The 27690-nt window shown below is 39.7% G+C and overlaps 1 protein-coding gene across 1 annotated transcript; it reads left to right on the forward strand.

The window, feature by feature from the left end:
* si:ch211-180f4.1 (uncharacterized protein LOC100144405 homolog) lies at positions 1-27427 on the forward strand. Its single transcript, XM_053504864.1, has 2 exons — positions 1-201; positions 24691-27427. Exon 2 carries the CDS (start codon positions 24774-24776, stop codon positions 27009-27011), a length of 2238 nt encoding a protein of 745 aa, XP_053360839.1. The 5' UTR covers positions 1-201; positions 24691-24773; the 3' UTR covers positions 27012-27427.
* Positions 27428-27690: the final 263 nt, after the last annotated feature.

Here is a 27690-nt window from a genome sequence, read left to right on the forward strand (position 1 = left end):
GAGTCGGAGCGTTTTCACATCGAGGTTGTGCTGAGAGAGATCGAAGACGACGGGGAAGTAGAGACGACGTAAATACATTTTTTTTTTAATTCAAGCAAACAAACAAACAAACAAACAAACAAACAAACGCATCCAGCGGCATCACATTAACGCACGGAGCGGAACACACCGCGCATCGGAGACACCCGGCGTCGGATGGAGGTAAGGGCGGCACTTTATCACTTCATATCCCTGCTCATTTTCATACACGTTATCACACTCACACACACACACACACACACACACACATATATATATACACACACTTAAAGTTGAAATCTGAAGCATTTCCTAGATCAGCATCCTGTAGCCTAGAAACAGATTCTTTTGAAGTTTGAAGTCTCAGCATCAGCACCAGAATCAGCACCGGACAGCTGCTCTTCTTTAAATCTTTTAAATACTATACATCATCTAACTCTAAACTTACAGGCACATAACCGAAGCAAACCACACACACTTTTTAAGAACGATTTGTCGATGTGTTTAATATAATAATAACAAGCTACCTCTGGTTTTATCCAATCTGACCCACTTCATACAAACAAATAAAAAAAATGGAGCCTCTTGAGCTCTTGAGGTCCCACCAGAGGATCGTTTGGTTTACACGATGGAAACGATAACTGAGATGGTTAATCAAGATTTCAAGCAATGATACTATTTTATTTATATTTATTGATCAGCCCTCGAACATGCTGCTTTAATACTTTAATTTCCCCACAAGGAACTGGCAGACGTTATCTTGTTTGATCTCAGATGATCTTGTATTACAGTATTGTCAGCCACGTTTAATTTAAATGTAACAATCTGTAATAACAATAAGGTTCCAAAACATTGCATCAAAGGTTTTAGTTCTCAAAGTGGAGCATGGGATAATTCTCCTGTTTAAGTTACAGTGGTGGAAATCACAAAGCAGCGTTCTCGTGATCAAGTTGTTATACACTTTCAGGAAAAAAATTATATTTGTGAAGTGTACCTTTTGTTTTCCATCCTGGTTTAGTGTGTATATCTTTTACCTGAAAATGTTTGCATGTACTTTACCTTTAAAGCATTTGTCCGAAAGCTAATCACAGGTACGAGAGTGGATTCTAGGATCCGATGATGTACTTTTAAATCAGGTTGGACTGTATATGATATGAACTAAATGTACAAAAGATCTATGGTTCACAATAATATAAAAAAATATATGCATGTATTCGTTGTTTATATCCAGTTTGTTAACATCAATAGTTAAAATGTATAATATAAATGTTATATCTATTTATACGGTACAACTCAGTACTGTTCGACTCAAATGCGTTCAGTGGGTGGCACAATTAGGAATAAAAAAGCTCCATAGCTTTCAGTAGACCTAAATAAATATCATTACATGCATTTATTATGTCCATGTAATTAATTCGAGGCAACCTGGCAAAAAGGTTAAGAAAGACAGATAAAATAATGTTTTTTTTTTATTTCTCAAAGAGTCTTCAGGGATGAGTTATGTCTTTAAAATGGCTGTTGAAGGTTATGTTCGATTATTATAATGTGAGTCGCATTGATCCAGGCTAGTATTATAGACTAGACTTATACAAAGACTGATAAACTGTGTAAATGCTTTTATAATGCTTCTTTTTTAAAATCACGGTCATAACCTGTGTCCATATTTTCCCTAATGAGTATGCATGGGTGAGGTAACTGCCATCAAGATTTCCATATTGTCAGAGGAAATACATGTGTACCAAGATGCTGTGTAAAATATGAATTGTTTGATTATCTTTATTCATATTTTATATTTTACAGGATTAATTTTACCATTTATACCTTAACAAAAACATTTATTACATTTAATCAAATAACTCCTCAGTTTAAGCAGTATTTTCGAATAGAAACACTGCATCGCAGAGTATACGACAGTAATGTGGGCTTCTGAGCGGTCAGTCCTATCGGTTTTGGCTCTGTGTGTCTGTGTGTTACAGCAGATGGATGTGATTCAGCGTGACCACTGTGAACAGGCTGTGTGTGTAACTGGAGTAAATTTGTAGTGTCTTGTCAAGACTCCTTCACTAATGTGTTACCTAAATATAGTCTGATTAGTAATCAAAACAGATTGGACTAAGGGACATCAACCTACACACTTCATGAATTGGTCAAGGTGCAATCTGAATGTTTTTTTTTTTTTTCAATTCAGTAGCTAGATTAATAAGCATCTACAGACAGACATTTTCCTGTGCAGGAACATGTTTGTGAAAACAGACAGATAAAACCAAGTACAAAAAAGCACCATATAACTCATCATGAGAAAACGAGTTGGCGTGTTCTCCCTGTGGTTTTTGGGTTTTCTCTGGGGTCTCCGGTTTCCACAAACCGCACAAAGACATGCCCTGTAGGTTGATAAGTGTTTCCGAGTTTTCCACTGTGTGTGAGTGTGTGTGCTTGTGCCCTGCGATATGTTGGCACCCCATCCAGGATTTCCCCCACCTTGTGCCCTGAGCTCCCTGGGATATGCTCCAGGCCTCTTATGACCTTACTCAGGGTAAAAGGTATAGAATATGAATTAATGAATGAATAAATGAATACCTTAATGAGAAAGTAGTAATATTAACAGCTGGTTAAATAATTAGTCGGTTGTTTCTGATCTTTGGACCGTAGCGACTCATTAGCCACTCGTAGCAGAAAATATGTGCTGATAAATGCACTCGCAGGTGAGGTCATGGCTCCTTCGCCTTATTCATTAATGAAGTTATTAAAGTCAAACAGGGACTTTTGATTGTACAGAATAACAGAACACAACTATGGTAAGTTAAAACTTTCCTTTATTTTTCTGTATAATCCCCTGCTGGACTAATGCACTTACCCCAGAGTTTCACTAGTGCTTGGATACCATCATAGTAGAACGTTTTCTCAGTCATGATCAGATAGCCAGGAACGCCTTTAATGGCTCAAATCTTCTCACTACAGGCGACGGTTTGGGTCGTGTTAATGTTCACTCAGTTCATGGTACATCAGGTCACATGGTACAACATCTGAGGAATAAGTCTGCTCTGTTTCAGAGTTGAAGCTATAAGAACTTAAAACATAAAAAATGTTTTAATGCAGTTTTAAATACAATTCTTTTGTTCATCCTTATAGTACAGTGTGTTTTTGAAGAAAGAAAAAAGCAGTTGGAAAGAAAAGACTGAGATGGAGGTGGAAACTGATTAATGACTGCTTGTCACCTAATGTCTGTCATCCATTTAACATGAATGCACTCACTATTAGAGATGGGTTAAAAATGATTCAGTTATGAATCATGATTCTTTTATTCTTTTATTCATATATCGCCATACTGAACTATTAAACTTTTTTAAAATTCCAACAAAATCTGGGAAAAATGTTACATTGAATTGCGATATTTATAAAATCGTGATGCTTTTAGAATCAGAATGGTTATAATATCATATCAGGAGGTGATTCCCATCTCTTTTCATCATGCACTAATTTCTAGCTACAGCAGTAATATAAAACACAAATGGCACAAATCTCATTAATTTTTATTGTGTATTGTGTTTATTAGTTTATTATTATTTTTTAATAATATGGGAGAAAATTATTTTGGGGAAAAAAAGGCAGTGTAGTAAATCTCTCACCCCTCTCTTTTTTACACACTCTTGGGCTCTTAAATATACAGCTGTTTAAAACGAATTTAATCGTAGTTAGCTTTCTGTGACTCAGGCTTGGGGCTTGTACAGCATATTAGGATGTTTGTGTCAGGATTTACAACCCATTAGCCATGTTCCCTTTTTGTCTTAAGCCATTAAACGCCTCATTTGCACCGTTTATCATTAATTAGATCTAGCTGTTGGACTTCTCAAGTGCATAAAAATCCCAACTTGGATGTAAAACGCTTTGTACGTTTGAGAGTTTAGCAGAATTGCAGCTTGCTTCAGTTCCAAACTGAGAGCGGCAGATCGAGAGAAATGCTAACGCTAAACCGATCAACAGATCTGAGGAAACAGACGGAAAACAATCGTCAGTCCTGATCACGTCATTTATTACATCTCACGCGCACTTTAATAGTCTTTAATTATGATATAGCAAATAAGTAGCAAATTTATAGCAAAAAAGCTAGCACAGCTAGCTAGCTAGCAAACTAGTACTGCCTTGTAAATGGCCCTGCGCTGTATATATTATATATATATTTCTTGTTGATTTAAAAATGCAAAGCTGCTTTCACAAAGCGAGCGAATTTATGTATGTTTGTCTGTCTGTCTGTCTGTCTGTCTGTCTGTCTGACTGTATGTCTGACTATGTCTGTCTGTCTGTCTGACTGCATGTCTGTCTCTATGTAGGTATGTTTGTTTGTCTGTCTGTCTGTATATCTGTCTGTCTGTCTGCCTGTATGTCTGTCTGTCTGCATGTCTGTCTGCCTGTATGTCTGTCCGTCTGTCTGTCTGTATGTATGTCTGACTGTATTTCTGCCTGTCTGTCTGACTGTATGTCTGTATGTAAGTCTGCCTGTACATCTTTGTGCCTGTCTGTATGTCTGTCTGTCTGTCTGTCTGTCTGTCATCACACAAAACTGGCTGGAGAAAATTTAATGAATTTTTTGCAGTAGTTCCTTTAGAAATCTGCCTGAAGCTTGACCTGCACCATAAGTAAAATAAAAATGTTGAGTAAAAGCGATGTTATGAACATTTATGTGCCGGCTACTTTAAAATAAGCTACTATTAAGCTACCTTCTCAATGTAAACAAACACCTGCACCGATAGATATTAGGGATTAGTTAGTAATTTTAACACGCTCAAGACAAAACATCATCATTATTCGATTTCCTTTTTCGATTTTTCATCTGTGATTCACTGAACAGGGAGTGTATTTGACTGACAATAAAAAAAAGTACAACTTATTGTAAACAAGGCGTAAACATAAACTTTTCTATATGATCTGTGTCTCATTGATTGTAATAAGATGAAATGACAGTGGATTCAAAATTTTGCTGTGAGCCTGCCTGTAAATTTTGCACAATTTTCTAATATTTCTCCACCAATCCAGTGGAAACCAGTACCATATACAGTAATTTTGTGAAATTGCAGTTTAAAAAAATTAAGGGGTGCATCTTTGTTGCAGGCGGACATGTACTGTACGTGGACTTCAACCAGCACTAATAATATCACTAATCACATTAAAGCTGATCAGAATATTTGTAACTATTTCTACAAAGTCCTCTCTCGTCAATGACAGGTACTTACGCTGGTCAATCATTTTTAAATCTTACGAATACTTGCCTATGTTTTTAATCAGTGTTCAGGTGCAATATACACCCCGAATACACACACAACCCATTTCAGTTGCTGTTTGCATGTGTTTGTGTGTGTATATATGAGATACATTTTAATATTCCTTGTAAATTCTCTCGTGTCTTTCTCCTGTCATGTCACTCCAACGCTGAAACGCTGTGTTCTGAAGTTGGTGTGCTTGTAATCTGTGTTCCTGACAAATACATGCGCACCTCCAACCTGCCGCGAATGAAATCAGGCCACAGTGTTACAGCGGCGAGGATAAATATGAGGGTGGATTACTGCAAGATTTAATGTGGTTGAAATCTGAGTGTGTGAGAAAACTGCACCGAGGATAGTCGGTAATAATCAGGTTTGCTTGTGCACACACACACACACACACACACACACACACACACACACACACAGCACAAACATAATAGGTCGAAGGTACACACTTGTGCGACTTGGGTTTGGTAAAGTACGCTGCTTTATTAAAAAAAATGGGTAATACTGTACATATTAAGACAAGACTCGCACACACACACACACACACACACGACCTTAATGTAATATAATACCAGAACTGTATTGTTAGAAATACCAAGAAGGTACCAATCTGTCCTTTTTTTCTTGTTCCTTATGTGGTGTCATGTTTTAAATTTTCAGTGAAACGTATTGTATATGATCAGAGTAATGCTAGGGATCGCGTTTGCAGCTAACAAATTTTGTACAAGGGCGAGTCAAAAATTATCCGCACTCTGACTATAGAATTTATTTCAATTAACTTTTTAAAGAGACAAATACATATTTTTTTGCCATAATCTCCTTGCTTTTCAACACACTTTGTCCATCTATCAAGATGCTTTCATAACCCTTCAAAAAATATATATATTTTGAGCCATAAATGCACCGCTGTCTTCACATCTTCATCAGAAGTGAATCTTGGTTCTCATATGGCTGCTTTCAGGGGACCAAACAGCTGAAAGACTAATAAAGTAGCATCAGGACTGTAGGGATGATGTTTTTGCCGAGTGTCAACAGTGTAGGCAGAAGTGTGTGGGCGTGCAAGATCACAACGCTCTGGGACAGCAGTCCTCTGCGTTTAATCTAAGGTTTAAGCTTCAGCTCTATAATAAGCGTCTCACTGTAACCAGCACTGTGGATTGTTGAACCTTTTTTCCTGGTAATGTTCCAATACTGGCTCTTGAGAATCCCAGCAAACTGGAAGCATCGATGAATTTTCCAGCTGATGGTCGACTTTTGAACTTTTTTATGGTCGGCGTTTGAGGATGTTTCCATTTCCGTTTTCATACTAATATGTAGCTCACTGTTGTACCTGCTGCGCTACACGCATGGGCCATGGAACGATCCAACTGGCAGAAAAATGGTTGTTACTAGCTGGATTAATTAACATCCATACAGTAGATGACAGATGAGAGATGAAGATGTTGATGTTCTCTTTGGGAGTGACAAAGATACAGTAGATAGGATCGAGAATAAGTCCATCAGAGGGACAACCATGTTAGATGTTTTGGAGATAAAGTCAGAGAGGCCAGATTGAGGTGGTTTGGACATGTTCAGAGGAGAGATGGTGAATATATCGGTAGAAGGATGCTGAGGTTGGAACTGCCAGGCAGGAGGTCTAGAGGAAGACCAAAGAGGAGATTTATGGATGCAGTGAGAGAGGACATGAAGTTAGTTGGTGTGAGAGAAGAGGATGCAGAGGATAGGGTTAGATGGAGGCAGATGATTCGCTGTGGCGACCCCTGAAAGGTAACAGCCGAAAGACAAAGAAGAAGACAGTAGATGACAGATGACAGGAACCCAACATACGGCTGGGCAGATTTGAATGCTTTTCGGGGAACCTCTATATATAAGCAAATATATATGCTATTGGATATAAGTAAGCATATATCCAAATATTTAAGACAGCAAGAAAAGGTTATCACCTCAGAGCTACAAAACACATCTTCGAACGGATTCAGATTATGGCACAAGCCGAGCCTTATTCGTTTCTTACTGGAGTTGACCATTTTATCATTAAATATTGGCAGAGGTAGGTTTGTGCATTTCCATCTTTGTAGGTGAGCATCCGAACATTAAACTAATGTGTCCAGCTAAATGTGGAAGCCAGTGGAGAGAACTCAGCAGTGGTGCAGCTCGATTCATTATTCGTCCTTAATGCCGCAGTCAAGTCTCGAGATTATGATAGACTCATCAATCATTTAAAAGGCTTCCATGGAGTAAAGCGCAAGAATCCTCTTTAAACAAACAACGAGACAAAGGTACTGTACTGTATGCACCATTTTCATAGAACAACTACTGACCCATTAAACACATTGCAGGGGGAAGGGACAAGATGGAGATCAAGGTGTGGTCTTGTACTGTATTTCCAGGAACTGTAAAGCAGCTCAGTCATTTTGCCGGTTGTATTCGATCCATAATGAGATACCTGGCAACCGATGTGTCATCGTGTTTCAACCTGGAGGGGATGACTTGGAAGATAAACCTCACTTGGAGAAGATATTTCATCACCAGAAGAACAGGTGTAAAGAAAAACAAGGGACCAAATCCAGATGTACAGTATGAGCCAAATGTGTGTGTGTTTTCCAGCAAACGTTTTACACTGTCAGTATTTATCACGTCGGTACAACCTGCAAAGTCTGCAGTGCTGCTTAGCTAAATATAGCCAGTTATTTTGATAGTCAGCAACAGCACGGTTTTCTATGATTTGATTGCTTATTATAAAGTTATGAACAAGCCAGGAGTGTCACCCCAGGTAGCAGTGTACAGTATCCTGTTTACAGCAGCAAATGATGAGGGTCCACATCACACTTTGAAGAAGACCATAAAGTTCCCAGTGCGTCCATGTAGATCTCTACTTTCCCAGCAATGCTAGCGGCAATGAAAGTGCTAGCGGCAATGCTAGCAGCAAAAAAAAATGGTTGCGGCAAACACAACAGCAACTCTAGCAAACTTTAACATGGCTTTGCGAGCAGTTCTCCTGGCTTTAACATTACTAGAAAGCATTTGAGCTGCCTATTGCATTGTGAGTTTAAAGACGGCGATCATCAACTCTCAACGTAAGCGGTTCTTTCCTCTAACCCAGCAAAGTGACGTTGCCGCAATGAAACATGTTTTTCTGTCCGAGGGCCGGTGCATGGGCTCAAAGAACTGCTTTAAAATGAGGCACCAGAATCGCCTTGGTGGGAAAGGGGTAAGAGCGTAACAAGATCTGGTTGTCACCAGTTTCCCATCACGCACATGATCACGCGCTCTAAGATCGAACCAAGATATTAGCATGTCCGATCAGATTGCAGCACGATCCTGTCAGGTGCTTATCACCCGCTTACTACGTTGTTGTCCTTATGGCGTCCGGCACGATGGTATAAATACCCTGAAATGCACAAGGCCTTTCATCATGAAGTGATGGTGTGAGAATTTGCATTCAGTATTTATACTTAATTCTCTGAACGTGACACAAGACGCTGATAACATGCTGCAGGAAGGCCATAAACGTGATAAGCACCAGAATATGGTCTTCTACAATGTGACTTGGACCTACCATGGTTATAGCAGGAGCCTGAAGAGGTCATTGTGAGAGCGTCATCGTCGGAGCAACAACTTAGCGTCATGCCATTGACAACTCAGTCAGAACTTCGTGCAATCTCTCCCATCTGTAGTGCTAGTTACCTGATCAATGCCATCTTTAGTGTGGACTCATTAAGTTCTTCCTGCGGTTTTGCTTCTACTGCATGCTCTCCAGGCTTTTTTTTTTTTGACCACATCAAGGGGGACAATATTACCGTACGTCCTTACCAGTTTCGTTGGTTCCTGCCAAGTTCTTACTGCATTGACCCAATTTTTGCGCGGACATAGTGGAAGCATGGCTCAGTGTAACTCAACCTAAGGGTTTAGAGAAACAGAGACTGCTGTGGTAGGGTTTTTGGGGCGAGTCCAGAGAAGGGGGTGGTGTTGTGAAATCCCAGCTATATTTTTGTGCTGTAATAGGAAACCAACTCGGGTACCCTAATAGACCGAAATTCGATTTTTGAAACGCCGTCAATGAGGTACTGTAGAGTTGGGCTCATACACTAAGACTAACCATGAAACCGCGACACTGTAGTGTCCCTAGTTGTGATGTAACACTTTCCTACCTCAGCTTGGGTGAAAATAGAACTGCACACATGTCAGTTGGTTTATTTCCTTACACACGAGCAGTACGAGTTTCAAACACACACACATTGAGAGCTGCGGGCCTCTTTTAAAACTCCCAGCAGTGCCATATCGAGATAGAAGTAGCTCCGTCTGCATTAACTGCATAAATTCCTCAGCGGACGTGTTTATGAAGGACGCGGGCCGATATCGACTTGCTAATGCAGTTCGGTTGCTAAGAGCCTTGTGTAACATCCGTGATGATTCAGCGTGAAATGACCTGCCTCAAGTGACTTGCTTAGACGTCCGGCTGCTTCACGCTTGGTTTGAGTGGCGTGGAGGATGTTGTCAGTGCTCGCGCTAATACGCTGAAGAGCTTCATTACGGAGAGGCTCGAATGGAGAGGATGGGCTAAATGAACTTTGGAGAGTCCGCAGTTCAATTCGAGTGCTCCTGTGGGCGGAAAGAGAGAGCGCGAAAGAGCCAGAGGGAGGGAATAAAATTTAAAAAAATACAAAACTAGAGCGGCCTCTTTTATATCTCAACAATCATGAAAGAGCTCCGGTTGTGTCCTTGAACAAGATTCATCTCCCGTGAGATGAGACGAGCTTTTTGCTTCCAGCTCCTGTATCTCTCCGCTGTATCTCTCTTTCTTTCCGTTTATCTGTCTCTCTATCTTTTTTTGTGCTTTTTCTTTATCAGAAATTAGTTTTCCGAGTTTGAAGAGTGTGAAGAAGTGGGAAAGGAGAGAAAATGTGAGTGAGAAATAGAGATAAAGGGGGAAAAAGTGCATTTTTAGATAGGATTATGTATTATATATAATAGAATGGTGTTAATTATATATTAACACCATTTTTCATAACACTTATTGCTTCTTGATTTTCATGCTTCATTTTTTTTATATGCATACACATTTATATGTTTATCAGATAAAAAGAAACACATTTGCTAAATACAGTTTTATGCCCTTTGATGTCCGGAACTTTTTTGAATTCAAATCTTTCAACGATCTTAACTGTCATTCAGATGAAACTTGGCCAATTTAGATTTCACATGAAAAAACATGAACCTGAAAAAGTGTATTACTCTAAAAATGCAAAATTGTTAAGATATTGCAACATAAATTTGACATGGTTACGGACACTACAGGTTTTGGTTACGGACACTACAGATTTTTAAATGGTTCTTTTCCCAAAAAAAAAACAAAAAAACGATTAAAGCAACAATTTTACAGATGATTATAAAAGCATACACCAATTTTAGTATCAATACATATAAAGAAATAGGAATAATTTGCATTTGAAATTATTACTTCTTTGAAGCAAGACTGAAAAATGGCCATTTTTGCGGCACATAAAATCTTCTTTCAAAAACTAGAAATTTTAAGGGAAGCAAGATTAGTCACTTCCATGTTGCATGAACTTCAGAAGTAGCTTCTGAACCCTTTTTGTGTATTACAGGTATATAACATAAGAAAAATAAAATCAGCACCTTGCTTTGGCCAAGAACGAACTTTTTTTTTGGCAGCTGCAATTCAAACCATCACGTTAAATCCAAAACCCAGCTGTAGAAGCTGATGGGTATCAGAGCAGGAGAACATTGCCCGTAGCCTTTCTGTCTTATAATCACCTCCGGCATGCGTTCAGTCTCAGTTCGGAATTGAATTAAGTGAAATCTCATTGGTTCGCTTCAGCTGGGAGACAAAAGAGAGACGACGAGATGTGAGCGTGTCTGTGTGGAATCGTTTCGGAGGAAATCTGAGCGAAATGATGTGAGGTGCAGAAAGAACCATATAAATGCATCTTCACTGGAGATGTTATAGGAATGAATCACCTGTGTCTGGCTTTAAAGCGTGTAAGATATTCAGGAGAAGCGATCCATCCTTCAGAACAGAAGGGAAATCGAAGACTTGTCAGTCATCGTGCACGTATGTGCACGTGAACGTGTGAAAAAGGGTGTGGGTCAGGGGTGCGGAGGATGCTGGAGAAGTGTTGACAGAGCGTGGCACTCCAGATTTAGCTCTCTGCACCAATTAACGGCTGCTCCATCCGCCTCGCTCGCGCGCCACCGAGAAAAATAAAAGAAAAGAAAAAAAAAAAAAAGAGTCAGGGCTGGAAAATTAAAGACCCGACTCTAGACCTGACTCAATTATTAATAGGTTGAGCATACATTTTTCATCACCTCCAATGCATTTGCAAATATGAGAGTCTGTGTCGGAGCGTGGCGGAAGAGAAGGGAAGAGTGTGTTCAGAAAGCGGAGGTGTAGTGATCGCTACTTTCACTCAAACACACCATTGTAACCATCCTCAGGTTTTACACCACAGCTGTGAAAGAGCAGGAAACTCACAGCTGTCGAATTCTTATTAAGAAGTGTCTGTGTGTGTGTGTGTGTGTGTGTGTGTGTGTGGGTGTGTGAGAATGTTCGCTGTTACTGTGAGACACTGAATAATGGGTCTGATAATAAACTCCATTCACTGAGATAGACGGCGAGCGGTAAAGGATGAATGAATAAAAGACGAAGGAAGGAAGAAGGGAAGGAAATGACATCATGGCGAAAGAACGGTGGAAGAAGTAAGAAAAGTAGAGAAAAGCAAAAAAAGAAAAGAAATGATTAATAAAGAAAAATAGAAACGATATGAAGCAAATTAACATAATGAGATAGATAGAAATAGAAAGAATGAAGAAAGAGGAAAACACCCTAAGAACGTGTGCGGTAAAGAGAAAGAGATGGTGTAGGGAAGGCAGGAGAAGTGAGGAAAGGGTAAGAGAGGGACAGTGAGGAAGAAGGAGAGAAAAGGGGAAAAAAAGATGCAGAAACAAAGATCAAGAAAGAAGGAAGGAAGTGGTGTGTAGAAGAGAAAAAATGTAAAAAATAGATAAAGGAGCAAGGGAAATGACGAGGAAGAAACAGTGAGATAGAGAATATAAAGAATATAAAAGGAAGAATATACAAATTTAAAAAATAAGGTAATGTGAAGTAATTAAAGAAAAAAGAAAAAATTAAAGAAAGAATTAAGAAGAGAAAAACAAAAAACGAAAGAAAGAAGGAAAAAGTGTAAGAAAGTAAGAAGTAAGTTGAAAGAGTGGCTGAGAAAGGGAGAACCAAAAAGTGTAGTGGGGAGAATGAAAAGGAAAGAAAGATAAAGAAAGAAAGAGTGAAGAGAAAAATGTTGAGGTGAAGAAAAAATAATGTAAGAAAAGCAGAAATAGATAAGGTAAATGATGAGTAAGAAATAAAGGACATAAATAAAACAATATGCCACAACCAAAACAGGGCAAAAAAGAAAGAATGAATAAATTAATAAATTAATAAGAATGAAATAATTAATTAATTGATTTAAAAATCCCAGTAAAAATGTATAAAAGGAAGAACAAGTAAAGAAAAATTATTTTAATTAAAAAAAATGAAAAAGAGGTAAAATGAAAAAAGGACAATGAGGGAAAAAATACAAAGAAAAACAAGGGAAAATAGTTAGATAGATAGTGTGATAAGCAAAAAAAGAAAGAAGAAAATTATGTGCCAAATAATTTTTTAAAAAGTAAAAAAAAAGGAAGATGGGAAGAATAAGACAAAAAGAGAAAAAAGCAGAAACAAGAAAGGAGGAAATGATGGGCCAAAGAATGTTTCAAAAAGAAAAAAGAAAGGGATAAAGAGAAAGAAGGAAAAAGACAGGAAGAGCAGGAAGAAAGAAAGACAAATTGTGTTCGGTGGAGGGGTTTTAAATCACGCTGCTGATTGGTCAGATGTGACATCGCTGAAATTAGAACTCATTCTACAGAACTCGTTTGTTCAGTTGAAAATTCTTGAACTTAAAACTTAAATATTAAAACACTGGTAAATTAATCTGAAATCAGTTTAAAGACTTAAAGTTACAGATTTCAGTCTCAGTTGAATTATTAATACGAAAGCAAGAACACGGTAGCCGTTCTCACCTTACAACAAATCCACATCAGTCACTCGGTAATTCCAGTTGTTTTCTCCCGAAAATAAAAGCCGTACTTATTATACACCCCTACAGTTGCTTTGGAACTTCACTGGCTCAAAAATAGCAGGTTTATATGAAGCTTTGCTTCAGGAAAGAAAAACCCTGCTGCTCTGTTGCCTTCACTGCGTCTCGGGGCTTGTTGTGCTCGTGCACTACAACAGATGTAAAAATAACAACAGATATCAGATTAACGTCAAACAGGCACTAAATAACTCAATTATTGAGCTAAAATCTAGGATTGGATTTCTTGAAATCCAATAACAGCTTCAGTCTGATTTTAAATACTATGGTATGGGATTTAAATAACCGGTTTAACCCCTTAGTTTCCTGGATCGGGGTTTCTTTCTTATCAGTTTCTTCGTAGTGGATAATTCCTAGTCGGTTTCTGGGGTTAATCTGGTAACTACAGAAATCAGAAAATGTTGGGTTGTACTGTAAGTGCACGTGTAAACACACCAACTGATTCCACTGTGAGGCTGATTGGCGTTCACAGAGCACCAGGGATTGGTTTGGGTTGCCGCTCGGCATAAAACCCATCGTCCGCCAAATCAGCTTTATTATGTAGAAAAAGAGCAAAGTGTTTTTAATAGCATATTTTATTTCCGTTTCCATTTTACGTTACAAGGCAGGGGTCCTTCGGAAGGTCCCAGGTTCAAACCCCATGACCACCAAGTTGCCACTGTTGGATCCTTGAGCAACGCCCTTAAGCCTCAATTGCTCAGATGGATAATAAGATAAAAATCGCTCTGGATAAGGGTGGCTGCCAAATGCGTAAATGTAATGTTGTCAAAAAGGTTCTCTAGTTGTGCACTGGGACAGAACGCGAGATTTCAAGTCAAGGCGTGAGTGGTTATCTTGTAGGAAAAACTAAGTTCATGCTTTATTCAAGACGACAGTGTTCTCCCAGTGACCATGCAGACTGGCCTACAGGTCATCTGTAGAAAGTCATTAAAATGCAAGACTTGAAAGTCATTAAAATGCAAGAAGTCTTTAAATTCATCTTCACAATGATTTTAGTATAAGGAAACTGAAAATAAGTCTTGATGTCAAGATGTCAGGGGTATTAAAATTTTATGCTTTATTGGGTCCTGAAGATGTCCCCAGTAGGTTTTTAGTCCTGAACACATCCTCAACATGCCTTGCGTGCAGCCACATCCTCACTAGGTCTCTAGTCCTGAAGACGTTCCCAATAGGTCTTTAGTCCTGAAGACGTTCCCAATTCGTCTCTAGTCCTGGAGAATTTCCCACTAAGTCTTTAGTCCTGAACACGTCCACAACATCCCTAATATGTCTCTACTCCTGAAAACATCCCTGACTGTGGCAATAGGCCTCTAGTCCCAAAGATGCCCCCAAAAGGTCCTGAAGATGTCCCAGACATCCCTGACAGGTCTCTAGTTTTAAAGTGTTTCCAACAGATTTCTACCCTGAAGGCGTCCCAGGTAGGTCTCTAGTGCTGCAGGCGTCCCTAATAGGTCTCTAGTTCTGAAGATGTCGCCAGCAAGTTTGCTAGTCCTGAAGATGTCCCCGAATGGTTTATAGTCGTGAAGATGTCCCAGATCAGTCTGTAGACTTGAAGATGTCCACAACAGGTCTCTAATTTTGAAGTTGTCCCATCAGGTCTATAGTTCTGAAGACGTCCCCAACAGGTCTCTAGTCCTGAAGAAGTCCCCAATAGGTCTTTAGACCTGAACATGTCATCAACAGGTCTCTGGTGTGGACAAATCCTCAATAGGTCTCTAGTCTTGAAGACAAAAGGATAGCAATTTTTTTTATGGTGTATGAATTTGGACAAATCTGAATTTTTGGTTAGAATGTGAGAACAGATATCTTCACACATGCAGCCAGGGGATATATCTATACACTCTAACAGACCTTTACCATGATGTAAAACTAGGACACATTTCCTTATTCAACAGCTCAGTGCCAGTGAGCTCATAGTGACAGTTTTGGGTAAAACTGGAGACAGTGAATAGTGTTTGGACATACGAGATGTAAATTTGTGTTTAGCTTTCTGATCATAATGTACAAAGGTATGTGTTCGCATTGCTAATAATGAAAATAAATGAACAATTCATCGTATTATCTATACTGCAAAAGGAACATGTACACAGTATGACCTGGAAATGAGTTTTCTTTACACAGGTGTGTGTGTGTGTGAGAGAGAGACTTGAGACTGTGAGACTTGACTATTGCAAGAAATTGCACCTGATCCTGTAACATCCTGTCAGTCAAGATGGAGAAAGCACAAATCTGTATTGAAAACAGAAGATTTAGTCAACATGCTGGGGTTCTGTGTACCTCGGAGAAAACTAATGACTAGTGTGAGGGAAAAGATTTCAGGTTGTATTAAAGAGGAAATAAGCCCATATAACCTGGTTATTTTCATCAGTGGTCTCGTGAACATCTGGCTCAGTAATCTCTCTTAAATTAAACTCCAAGCCGTGGAGAGGACTGAGTGATGCAACTTTTTATTAAAGCGTGATCTGGCCGGGATCTGCCCCACTGAGCAGCACTTAATGCACTTAAACGGAGAGCTTCTCTGTCTCACTTTTATTCACTAGGCGTGTCATTTAGCACAGATGCCTAGAGACAAAGACACACGCGTAAAGAATCTCTGTTTTATTGTCCCTTTTGGGCAATACATGGAACCTTATAATAACAATGGGAGAACTCACATATATGATGAAATAATATTAGGAAACAATGAGGAAGAACTGAATTCACTGGAGACACTGGAGTCTGATGAAAACATCTGGAAATGTTCTGTGAATATTAGACATTCTAATGGCTGGGGTAAGGATTTTTTTTTTTTTCTAACGAAAAGTATATTTATTTTAAAATGCAGACCTGTGCATAAAATCATGAAGATGCATGCATCATAAAGGATAAGGAAAGTTTAGGACTGGTGATGATGTCGGTGCCAGACACATTGAAGCTGCTAAACCCCAGAGATTTTTATATGAACCAGCTCGAAAGATACATGAGTTTGACAGTTTTTACACTAGATTTTTACACGATTATGGCAAAAATCATAACCATGATTATTATAGTCAATAATAAGATCATGATTATTAAACATGATTATTATGGAAGCATCCAGTATTTATTTAACTTAAAAATGTTTTTGTTTAACTTGGCCTTTAAATATGATTTAACTGTAAATTATGTCAAATAAAAGGTAAAATAAAAATAATAAAATAAAATAATAATAATAATAATAATAATAATAATAATACACTACCAGTCTAAAGTTTGAACACAATGTTGAAGGCGTCTAAAATATTCAATAATCTCATTTGAACAGTTGATATTGAGACGTATCTGCTACTTAAACTCTTCATTAAAGCCTTAATAACGGCTCTAATCTGAGACGCTTCTGCAGCAGAGGTACGTTTTGGTCCTGCTTTCCTGGGAAGGTCTTCATGAGCGCCAGTTTCATCATGGCGCTTGCTGGGTTTTACGGATGCACTTGACAATACCAGTCTTGCAAGAACTGTTCCAGATCCTTGGCGGCAATCAAGCGTTTGCAATAACTGGCAATGAGTCTTTCACATCGCGGTGGAGGAATTTTGGCCCGCTCTTCTTTGCAGAATAGTTTTAATTCAGCCACATTTGAACGTTTAACCTGTTTAGGGTCATGAGCCCAGGTCCTGAATCTGCAAAGCAGCCCAAGACCATCACACAACCACCACCATCATTTAAAACCTGCATTTCCTATTTACTGATCTCAGTCATTTAAATGTAACAAATATGCAAAGCAATAATAGTTATAGGGGCAAATACTTTTTCATGGGACTGTATAAAGGCGAAAAAGACTAGAACATTTGAAAACATTTGAAAATGACTTTGCACCATAAATTTTGAATGAATTGCTCAGCACTAGTGTCATGTGCGTGAACAGAACTGCCCTGTTGATCACCAACACCAGGAGACCCCACTGGAAGGACGTCCTCTTATATCATTTTCAATCCTCCTCCTCTGTAACTGTTTTTCCACCTTGCGCTCCTGCCACCCGTTGACTCGCTGTTTCGTTTCGTTTCGTTTCGTGCTATCTTTCTCAGGATGAAAACCATGTGCGCAGTGTGAAATAATTTCATCTGTGAGTCAGCGCTGGCAGCTTGATTAAATATTGCAGCAGTAATAATGAGAGTATAAACACAGTGTCAGGTCTGGTGTCGAGTATTGCCTGATATTACTGAAAAATCCTGTAGGAGAAAGAGTGTGGAGGAATTACACAGACGTGCTAACATGGAGCTCAGGGCTCTGTTGGTAATGTGGGACTGGGTCACGGGGATTAGGATACGTCTGTCATTCAGCATTACGCTGTCTGGCACTGCCATGCTGCATCCGGGCATGACTTTAGGAGGATTGGAGCTTATAGACAGGCTTGGATGAAAGCGTGCGTTTTCTGCTGAATAGGTTTCATTAGTTGGCCGAAATGGGAAAAATGATCAGAGGTATTTGTTAAGGAGCGAAATGGTTTGATTGCACTTTGAAGAAGTTAAGTTTTTTAATCACAGTGAATCACAACAGGGCTTCCTATTAGGTCAGGTTGAAATGCTAAATGTAAACACGATGAAACCCAGAACATCCCTGCTGATGCTGGGGTTGGATATCCTGCTCATTTTCTTGCATTTTGCATTCATTGTTCAGACACCAAAATCCGTCACTGTATGATACTTTGTGACGTAAGCATAGTGTACAGTACATGGATGGGTTGCATAAAAATTTAAGTCGCTCTGGGTAAGGGTGGCTGCCAAATGCATAAATGTAATGTTGTCAAAAAGGTTCTCTAGTTGTGCACTGGGACAGAATGCGAGATTTCAAGTCAAGGCGTGAGTGGTTATCTTGCAATACCCCTCCTGCTACCCCTCTCTAATCGATGAATAATATAGAGGAGAGTTACTTGTTTTGGTATGAGTATCAGTATTGTTGCATACTGTAGTAATGCCTCTTTTACTCAATACCTAATTGGCACGTTTCTAATCTTTACCCTTTAAACAACTGCTTAAATGCATGTGCCATACAGATTTATTTCACAAACACTGAACAATCTGCTAATAATTAAATCCTACAGTAGTTATAGGATTTTAAGCAGGTAAGGAAATCAGATTTATCGATTTATTTACTAAAGGTTACCCGCCGCTCTGCCTGTGTGCAGATCCCGATGCCCGCATGCTGTCGCTCCTCACTGTTTCATCAGCCCTTATAATTCTGCGCCGCCTCAAGTCAGTGATGACCACCTAAGGTTAAACCGCAAGGAACGCTTGTTACAGCGGCGTGACGGTTTTACATACATACATTATGGATAGATAGATAGATAGATTGATAGATTGATAGATAGATAGATGATAATACATAAGAGGATAGGGTTAGAGTCATTCTATTTTCCTTTACTCACTTTCAGTACTTTTCTTCATTTTGTCCATTCATCTCTCTTCATCTCTTCCTGTAAAAGATGCCTCGCACTTCTCAATGTACACAATGATTTTAACCGAACTGCTTGATCGATATCATATTAAGAAACCCTCGTTAACCCAAATGTGTATGTTAAAAACACAATAAATCTACTATAATAACCAGCTCTGTAAAAGGGACGATGTTGGCTCAGTGTGTTAAGGCTCTGAGTTATTGACCAGAAGGTCAGCAGATCGAGCCCCAGCGTTCCCAGGTTTCCACTGTTGGGCCGTTGAGCAAAGCCCTTAACCCTGTGGTGCTGTACAGTATAACGGCTGAATCTGTGCTCTGATCCCAGCCTATTTAGGAAAAGCTTGGATTTGTGCAGAATAAAGAATTCCACTGTGCAATAATGTATGTGTGGTGAGTAGAGGCTCAACTGAAAAACTCTCCATTTTTAAAACCTGGTTATATAAGATCTGATTCCTGACTCCATTATGAAGTGTCTTTTATATTACACATAGATCTGTCTTCATTCGAAAGCATTTTTCTGCTCCAAGCAGTTTGTGACTCCATGTGGTGAAATCTAATCACAGAAAGGGAAGGAAAGTTCAGATTTGCTGTTTATGTAGCATTGCAATGGGACTGTGCAGTGTGATGGAGAAACTTATGCTATAATAATGGTGTAAGAGGTTATGGGTATTTTTATTCGGTTGTGTGTTTGTTCATTTATTTATTCATCTAATTTATTAATATAGAAAAAAAATTTTTTTAAGATGCAGTACCGTGGTTTGCATTGTATCAGTTTCTAAATAGTAAATAAGATGTTACTAAGTAAGAATAATAAAAATATATGTAATAAAAGTTAAATAAATAAATAAATAAATAAGTGTAAAATATTTTATTAATTAATGAAATTTCACATTGTTTTCTTTTATTATGTTTAATTTATTTATGTACTATTCAGAAACTGATTGGAAGCAAAATATTTTATTGCATCCTAAAAATTCAAAAATAAAAACAATAAAAATCTAAAAAGTATTATTTTTTTACAATCATCAGAAAACATTTTAATTTTCATTTTTAAATCCTAATAAAATAATTTTTGTAATTTTTTATTTTATTTACTTTATGTGACCCCACTGGTATTCTTGCTGTTTCGTTAGAAAATCGACGTGTACTGTATTGTCTTAAAATAGGCAGCACAGTGAATTAGTGGTTAGTACTGTCACCCTGCACCTCAAGGGTCTGGGTTCGATTCCCACCTCTGGGTCTGTGTGCATGTTCTCCTTGTACTTGGTGTTTTTTCTTCAGGTACTCCAGTTTCCTACCACAGTCATTCAGATTAGGCTACTTGGCGTTCCCAAATCGCCCATAGTGTACACTATGTGTGTGCCCTGCAATGGATTGGCCCCCTGTCCAGGGTGTACTCCACCTCATGCCCTAAGTCTCCTGGGCGTCCTGCGATGCTGTATCCAGGATAAAGCGGTAGAGACGATGAGTAAGATCGTCTTAAAATATCAAATGATTTAGTATGCACAATTTGCTTTTAAAATCCAGTGCTTTATTTTCATTTCATGTTTAGAATAAAGCTTGAAGTCTACACGACAAGCAGCCTTTAGGGGACTTTTTTTTATAAATGTACTTGTCTGGAGTTCTTTTTTTTTTTTTTGGAAAACCTTTTATCACATCGTATTGTATTATCTCCCATTTTCAGCCATTACACATGGTTTCCGATCTCACCCCCTTCCTGGAGTGTTTTCCCTGCCCTGCCACCTGACTCTGATCATTTGAAACTCTTTGTGAGCTTAAAAATGTAGTGTGAGAAAATAAAGAGGAAGAAGAAAAAAAAAAAACCCGCTATGCACTGGGATTCCTAGAACACGATAAAGGAAAACACGATGAAGCTAAAATCTTTTTGTTTTTGGTGATGTTTTTACTTCGTTTTAAACTCCCTTATCCCATGGTGCATTTCTTTGAATGCGAGGAAGCTTCCCATGTATGCATAACCAGAAAGCTGGCCCTAAGGGCGTATCTCTTTTATGTACTTCCTGTCAGGTTTCCATGGCACCAGGCGAGATGGCCTCAATCCCTGCTGAGCGGAAGGGTCGAAAGGGAAGGGACGGTCCTGGACTAGTGCACCGCTAGTTAATAGGATCTGACAGGCGTGCCGGAGACCATCACACATCCAGGGCAAGCAAGCCAGGCTGCAGCTGATCCACTCATAACCGTAGCCTAGAGCTAAAATGGCTACAGAATTCTCACAACAAGTGAAGAAAAGCCAGTTGAACCCAGGAAAAAACATATGTCTAGGGTTAGACCTCTGTCCTACAGGCAATATGGATATATATGTACCAGTAGGAACAGAAAAGTGGGTCAGCTTTCGAGATGGCTATAGATCTAATATGGACTTATGAAATGCTGCATTCACATTTCTCGATCATTCCTACTTCTTCTGCTCTGAACCAGATTTAAGGACTAACAAAAACTAACAGAGATAGCACGTCTCCCATTTCTTTCATTAGTCTGTAGACGTCTAATATGCCAAAGTCTACACAGCCAAAGCAGTTGTGATGTTCAGAGATTTGAGTTTGAAAAGAACTTGCAATTGGGTTTCTCTGTCCTTTCCTTATTCTCATCATCTTAGTATCGCCAGCTTAAACAGCTTAAATGTTAATTCTGTACAAAAATGGTGGACATCATCAATTTTCCACTCGTACCTTGGTCATGACTCAGTGCAAAATTGCACATCTGGGGTTTGACACATCTCTCCATCCCAGAAATTTAGGCAGATTCCACAAACAAGTCTGTGGAAGAACTCAATAATTTTTATTTACTGATAGACACATCAAGACGTGAGTTATTATTAACCTTCATCTCCAAGATAACAGATGTGGGTTCTGGAATCCTGGTGATTTGATTATCTCTAACAAGGTTGAAATTCAATTTATGCGTCACACAAGTCAACATTTGTGATGATGTGACCAAGACACCTTGAACAAACATTCATTAAGAGTTTGATGTTACTTTAGATTTTCCTTTTAAGATGGTGTACCAGATAATGGGATGTGTTGGGCAGTGACCTGCTCTCAAAATCAGGCACATAAAGAAAGATTTAATTTGATCTCAACTTGATGCCATCCTGCTTATGAGATATTTGGTGATGGTGGTGGTGGAGGTGTGGAGGTAGTGCTGGAGGAGTTGTGGTGGCTTTGGGTTGCAGACCAGAAGATAAAGATCTAGACTTGACTTGATGCTTTCCTGTCTCTAAAATATTTTCTTAGATGTGGGGGTGGAGGTGTGGAGGTGAGTTTGTATTGCTTCCGAGATATTTTCTTGGTGATGCTGGTGGAGATCATGGAAGTGTGGAGGTAGTGGTGGAGGGTTTGCATTGCATCTGAGATGTGGAGGCGGAGAAGATGAAGATGTGGACTTGACTTGATGCTTTCCTGACTATTATATTAGCTGGATAATAAGATATTTCCTTGGTGGTGATGATGGTGGACCGTGGATGTGTCGTGGTAGTGGTGGTGGGTGCAAACCAAATGATAAAGATCTGGTGATGTTGGAGGATGTGGTGATGGAGGTTTGGAGTTAGTGGTGGTGGATGCTGCATTGCAAACCAAAAGAGACTTTGGGACATTAAAAAACAAAAAGTGCTCTTAAAGCTGAAGCGGCTCACAAACATCCACAGACTAAACCCAAACCACCAGGGGTGGCAGGAAAAACACAGACATTGCCTAGACGTATCTGGGTCACATTTCCCCCACATCATAGCATCAGGTGGGAAAAGTGGGTACCTCCTTCCTTTGTTGGGCACTCACGAACATTATAATGCACTCAATCTGGCCACTCTCTCTCTTTTTATGTCCTGACAAAGCTCCCTGGAGAGTCAATTTGTGCGCAGTGCTTGAAAAGAATCAAAGTACGGAGCAGGGCGGGGTCGAGGGAGCATCGGAGAGAGGGGTTGAAATCATTCCAGGCCTGTTTTCGTTTTCATCTCCTGCCACTTCTAGGGCGTCAAGTCCATGTTTCGCCTTTGTTCAAACCAGCGCGGTTCTGTTAAAGTGAAGGGTTTTCACTGTAAGGGACACATTAAAGGAGCCGCAGATCTGAGCAGACAGCCTGTTTTACATGCCAGTGTCGGGTTTTTCGCTCGTCATCTTTTGCTCTGGAATATGATTTGCTGAAATGAAGCCAGTTAAGCGTTGGCAGCCTGGTTCTCTGCAGCCCTGACTCCGAGGGAAGCTCCGCTGGGAAATATGATTGATTGCATGGAAGTTATATTCACCTTTCTGTCTTTGACGGTTATAATAAGCTCATGTAGTAGCAAACTGGACCAGCTGGAGACAAAAATGCCTTGTTATCGGACACAGGCTCCATTTATATTTCATGAATAGCATGGGCAGATTCGCCTATTTCGGAGTTGGTGCTGTGACAGATTTAAAAAGATACATATATAAAACAGAAAATCATTTTGTTTTATTTTTAATAGCACTTTAACATTATGGTTATCATTTTGCACTCTATGCAATTAGCTCAGCAGGTAATTATAAAGCTCACCATGCATTAAATCAGGTGTTTTGGTTCAGGCAAAACAACCCATGTAGCGTTGTGGCTGAAGAGCTGGGAGTGGATTTTATTAGCCACTTCTGCTTTTCAGCCTCCAGCTCCCTCCTTTCGCTTTCTGTCAGCTCGAATCAGCTCATAAGCTCCAGAGGTGTCAGATGGAAACGTTTGCTTACATGCCAGTGTGGCTCATCATAGTTTAAGTTCAAGTTCAGGAAAAGTCCATACCTGATAATAAAGAAAGTATTATTTATGGGTAATGTAGTGATCCAGTGATCCACTGATAAAAGATTTAGGAATAGTTTTGGTGTAAATGCACAACAAAATTTGAAGCTTTTGCGATATCCGTTGCACTGTGGTTATATTATGTTGTTGAGATTTAAAGTAAAAGCACCCTGAATCATTCTCATGGAATACGTGCTTGCTCCTTATTCAACGTTTTGCTTGCTTTTATTTTTTTCAAGTATTGAGATGGACTACACGGAGAGTTTGTTCTTTGATGCATGATTGCTTTTATCTTTTCCCCTCTGCGAGCTCAGCAGGTGCTTTTTTGCATACATCGGCCACAACGTCGTACACTCAACAAATGGTTACTCTCAGTTTGACCGAGATGAAAGACAACTAAATAATACATTATCACTTTAAAGAACCTTGCATGCCGATTGCATAATTTATGATCGAGAACTTTGGATGGTGAAGATTCTAAACACATGTCCCTATGATGAGAATTCTGGAGGTTCTAACACGACAAAACCCAACCAACTGAAGCCAGGTCATGCCGTCATAATATGCTTATAAACAGTCACCATTTACGATGATGCTGAAGGGAACCTGTTTCTTTCTCTGTCCTTCTTTATTTTTTCACACATTTGTCTCCTTTATTTTCTTTCTCATATCTGTTTATTTTTTATAGTTTTATGTCACTCTTTCCTTCCTTCTCTCAGTTTGTATCACGTTTATATTCATTCATTTGACCTAATCAAAAAGTCTCAGGAGCAACAGTTTCTACTCTTGTGCTGATGGGAACTGAAGGTCAGATGTAAAGTGGGACAAAGAATATTCATGTACTGACTGTACTGAAAATGTTTTCTGCATTCATTCTTTCATTTATTTATTCATTTAAAGTTAAGACTTTATTCTTATTCAAGATCTCACCTCTCAAACTTTATCTTGAATAACATTTTTTCTAGTAGTCTACTTGACCGGACACGAAATACATACAAAATATGCAATTAAGTATTTTAATAGCCTAAACTACATTCATACATTTAACATGTTTCTTTCTTTGCTCTTTCTTTGTTTTCCAGGACTGGGTGAGCCAACACCTTACTTCAGTTTTATAGACATCTGCGTTTCTGAAGCACCTGAGATCTCCCTACAGACCCTCAGCATGGAAAGAGCTGCCATTTTCACTCCACTGCTCTGCATCTGGCTCCTTCTGATTACATGTCACTGTTCCCTGGCATCGACATTCTGCCCGGCACAGTGTGTTTGTGAAACACGGCCATGGTACACCCCTCAGTCTGTCTACCATCAGGCCAAGACTGTGGACTGTAACGAACTCCATCTAAGTACTATTCCACGAAACATATCTTCTGACACTCAGGTGCTGCTTCTCCAGAGCAACAACATCTCCGTGGTGACTTCAGAATTGCGGACTCTTGTCAATCTCACTGAGTTGGACCTCTCTCAGAACCACTTCACACAAATCCAAGATGCTGGTCTGGGCAACTTAACCCAACTGGTCACCCTTTACTTGGAGGAAAATCAAATTAAAGAACTGCCTGATTTCTGCATGAAAGATTTAGTCAGCTTGGAGGAGCTTTATATAAACCACAACCAGATCTCCTCAATTGGCCCACATGCCTTTTCTGGTTTAGGGAACCTGCTTAGGCTGCATCTAAACTCAAATAAATTGGTGGCTATTGATAGTCAATGGTTTGAATCCCTTCCAAATCTGGAGATCCTTATGATAGGTGAGAACCCCATACTTGGTTTGGAAGACATGAACTTTCGTCCTCTTTCTAAACTACACAGTTTGGTACTAGCTGGCATGGGCCTCAGGGAAATACCTTCTGGAGCTTTTCAAGGACTGGAATACCTAGAAAGTCTCTCATTTTTCGATAATAAACTGACAGAAGTGCCCAGAGACGCACTGCGTGCTCTGCCGAACCTGAAGTTCCTCGACCTCAACAAGAATCCTATTGTGGTTGTTCAGGCAGGTGATTTCCGGGACTTTGCCCACTTGGAGGAGCTTAGCATGAACAACATGGACGATCTTGTGGCTGTGGAAAGAAATGCATTTTCTAACCTCCCGCAGATGGCCAAGTTGGAGGTCTACAACAACCCTCGTCTTTCCTATGTTGACCGCGAGGCATTCCGCGGCATGGCCAGCTTGCGCACTTTGCTGTTCCACAACAATGACCTCACTCTCCTTCCACATGAGGTTTTGGCTTCCTTTCCCAACCTGGATGAGGTCAGCCTCCATAGTAACCCCCTCAGGTGTGATTGCCTCTCGATATGGGGCCCAGTCTTTAGTAACCAGTCAAGTCTCAAGCTTCTGGAATCCAAGATCACTATGTGTGCCTCTCCTCCAAACCTGGCAGGGCACTCTCTCCAGGAGGTGGTGTCAAATACTTGGGACTCGGCAAGTAACACCTGCCTGCCAGTTATCTCCTTGAACATTTTGCCTCTCAAGCTCAATGTTACAGCCGGTCAGCCCCTGACACTTAACTGCCGTGCTGTAGGTGACCCTGTTCCTCAGTTTTACTGGGTAACCCCAACAGGTGATAAAGTCACTTCAGAAGTTGTATCCCCAGCGCTGAATGAGGGTAACAATGGCATGAAAAAGCACAGGTTGCAGGACCAAGGTGCTTTGGAGATCCTCAATGTTGAACCAGGGGACACTGGTTTATATACCTGTGTGGCATGGAATACAGAAGGTGCGGACACTCGAAGTGTCTCTGTGCTTGTAGACAAGAGTAATTGGCATGATGACCAGCATAACGCCAACCAGCAAGGTGAACGGAACACCACTGGAGCCCTGGTTATCCTTGCCAAAGTCATCCATGCACAATCTGTCGTACTAGAATGGAAAGTTTACCCAACTACCCATGTCGCCAGCCATGAGATTCCTCAACCCAAGTGGCTCAGTGCCACTATGAGAATCAACAACCCTCACATTAGCTACACGGCAAAGGTCCCGGTGGACGTTCAAGAATACAACCTCACGCACCTATTACCCTCAACTGAGTACCAAGTCTGCCTGACCATGGCGTCGACAGAGCAGCAAACTCAGCAGTCGTGCATCAATATCACCACCAAAGAAGCCAGCTTTGCTGTGGAGATAGTCGCCCAACCGAGCAACGTTGCCTTGGCAGCGGTGATGGGCTCCATGTTCGCCATCTGTATCATGGCGCTGCTGGTGTTTTACATGGGAAGGCGTATAAAGCAGAAGTCCTGCCATCACTCGTTGAAGAAGTACATGCAACACGCCACCTCGATTCCCCTCAACGAGCTCTACCCACCGCTCATCAACCTGTGGGAGAACGAGACTGAGAAAGAGAAGGAAGGGTCCGTTGACCCTCAAATCTCACAGATAGACACCTCAAAGATGTACATGTGGTAGTTCAGTATAGGAGGTATAGAAATACGAAAAGGACACTTTAAACAAAGTATGTATGGTGCTGTAAATAGAGGATACTTTTACGTAGTTACTTCCTAAGATGTCATTGTGAAAGACGTATTTTTTTTCTCACTGCAAAGATGCGAGAAAGTGGAAAGCACACACCCTCTGTATCCATTCCAATGTTTGTTACCTGCACTGAATTCACAAACGTAATCTGCCAGCTGTTGTGAAAATCGCTGTTACCTGCAACTAATTAGCTGTCAAGCATAATTAATAATTGCTACAGCAACAACGCAGCTACTGTATACTATTATGTATTCACTTTTTAGTTTTGGATCTCACTTCTGAATGCAGATCTTTTTAATATTACTGATTACATTTTGTTTTTCACCTTAATTATGAGGTCTCACATGAAAGTCTGGGGTATTTTTTTTTTTATAGAAAACACCTTTTTTTGTCATGTATAGAACAAAGAAAGAACAAAGGTTTATGAATAATTGAATGGTGAGACAATTTAGTTGTTTTGGCTCTGTACTCCAGCGGAGAGAATTTCAAATTTACCTTAAAGTAGAAAGACATAGCTTTTTATAATACATTATTTCCCCTTTTCAGTGTAAATAATCACCAAATTCTTAACGTATACTTAATTATTATTTTTTTGCTTGTTAAGAATAGTCCA

This window comes from Clarias gariepinus, chromosome 9, assembly GCF_024256425.1.
Source record: "Clarias gariepinus isolate MV-2021 ecotype Netherlands chromosome 9, CGAR_prim_01v2, whole genome shotgun sequence".
NCBI lineage: Eukaryota > Metazoa > Chordata > Actinopteri > Siluriformes > Clariidae > Clarias > Clarias gariepinus.

Coding starts and splice junctions, on each gene's coding strand:
- si:ch211-180f4.1 (XM_053504864.1), top strand. CDS start 24,774: ATGGAAAGAGCTGCCATTTTCACTCCACTGCTCTGCATCTGGCTCCTT.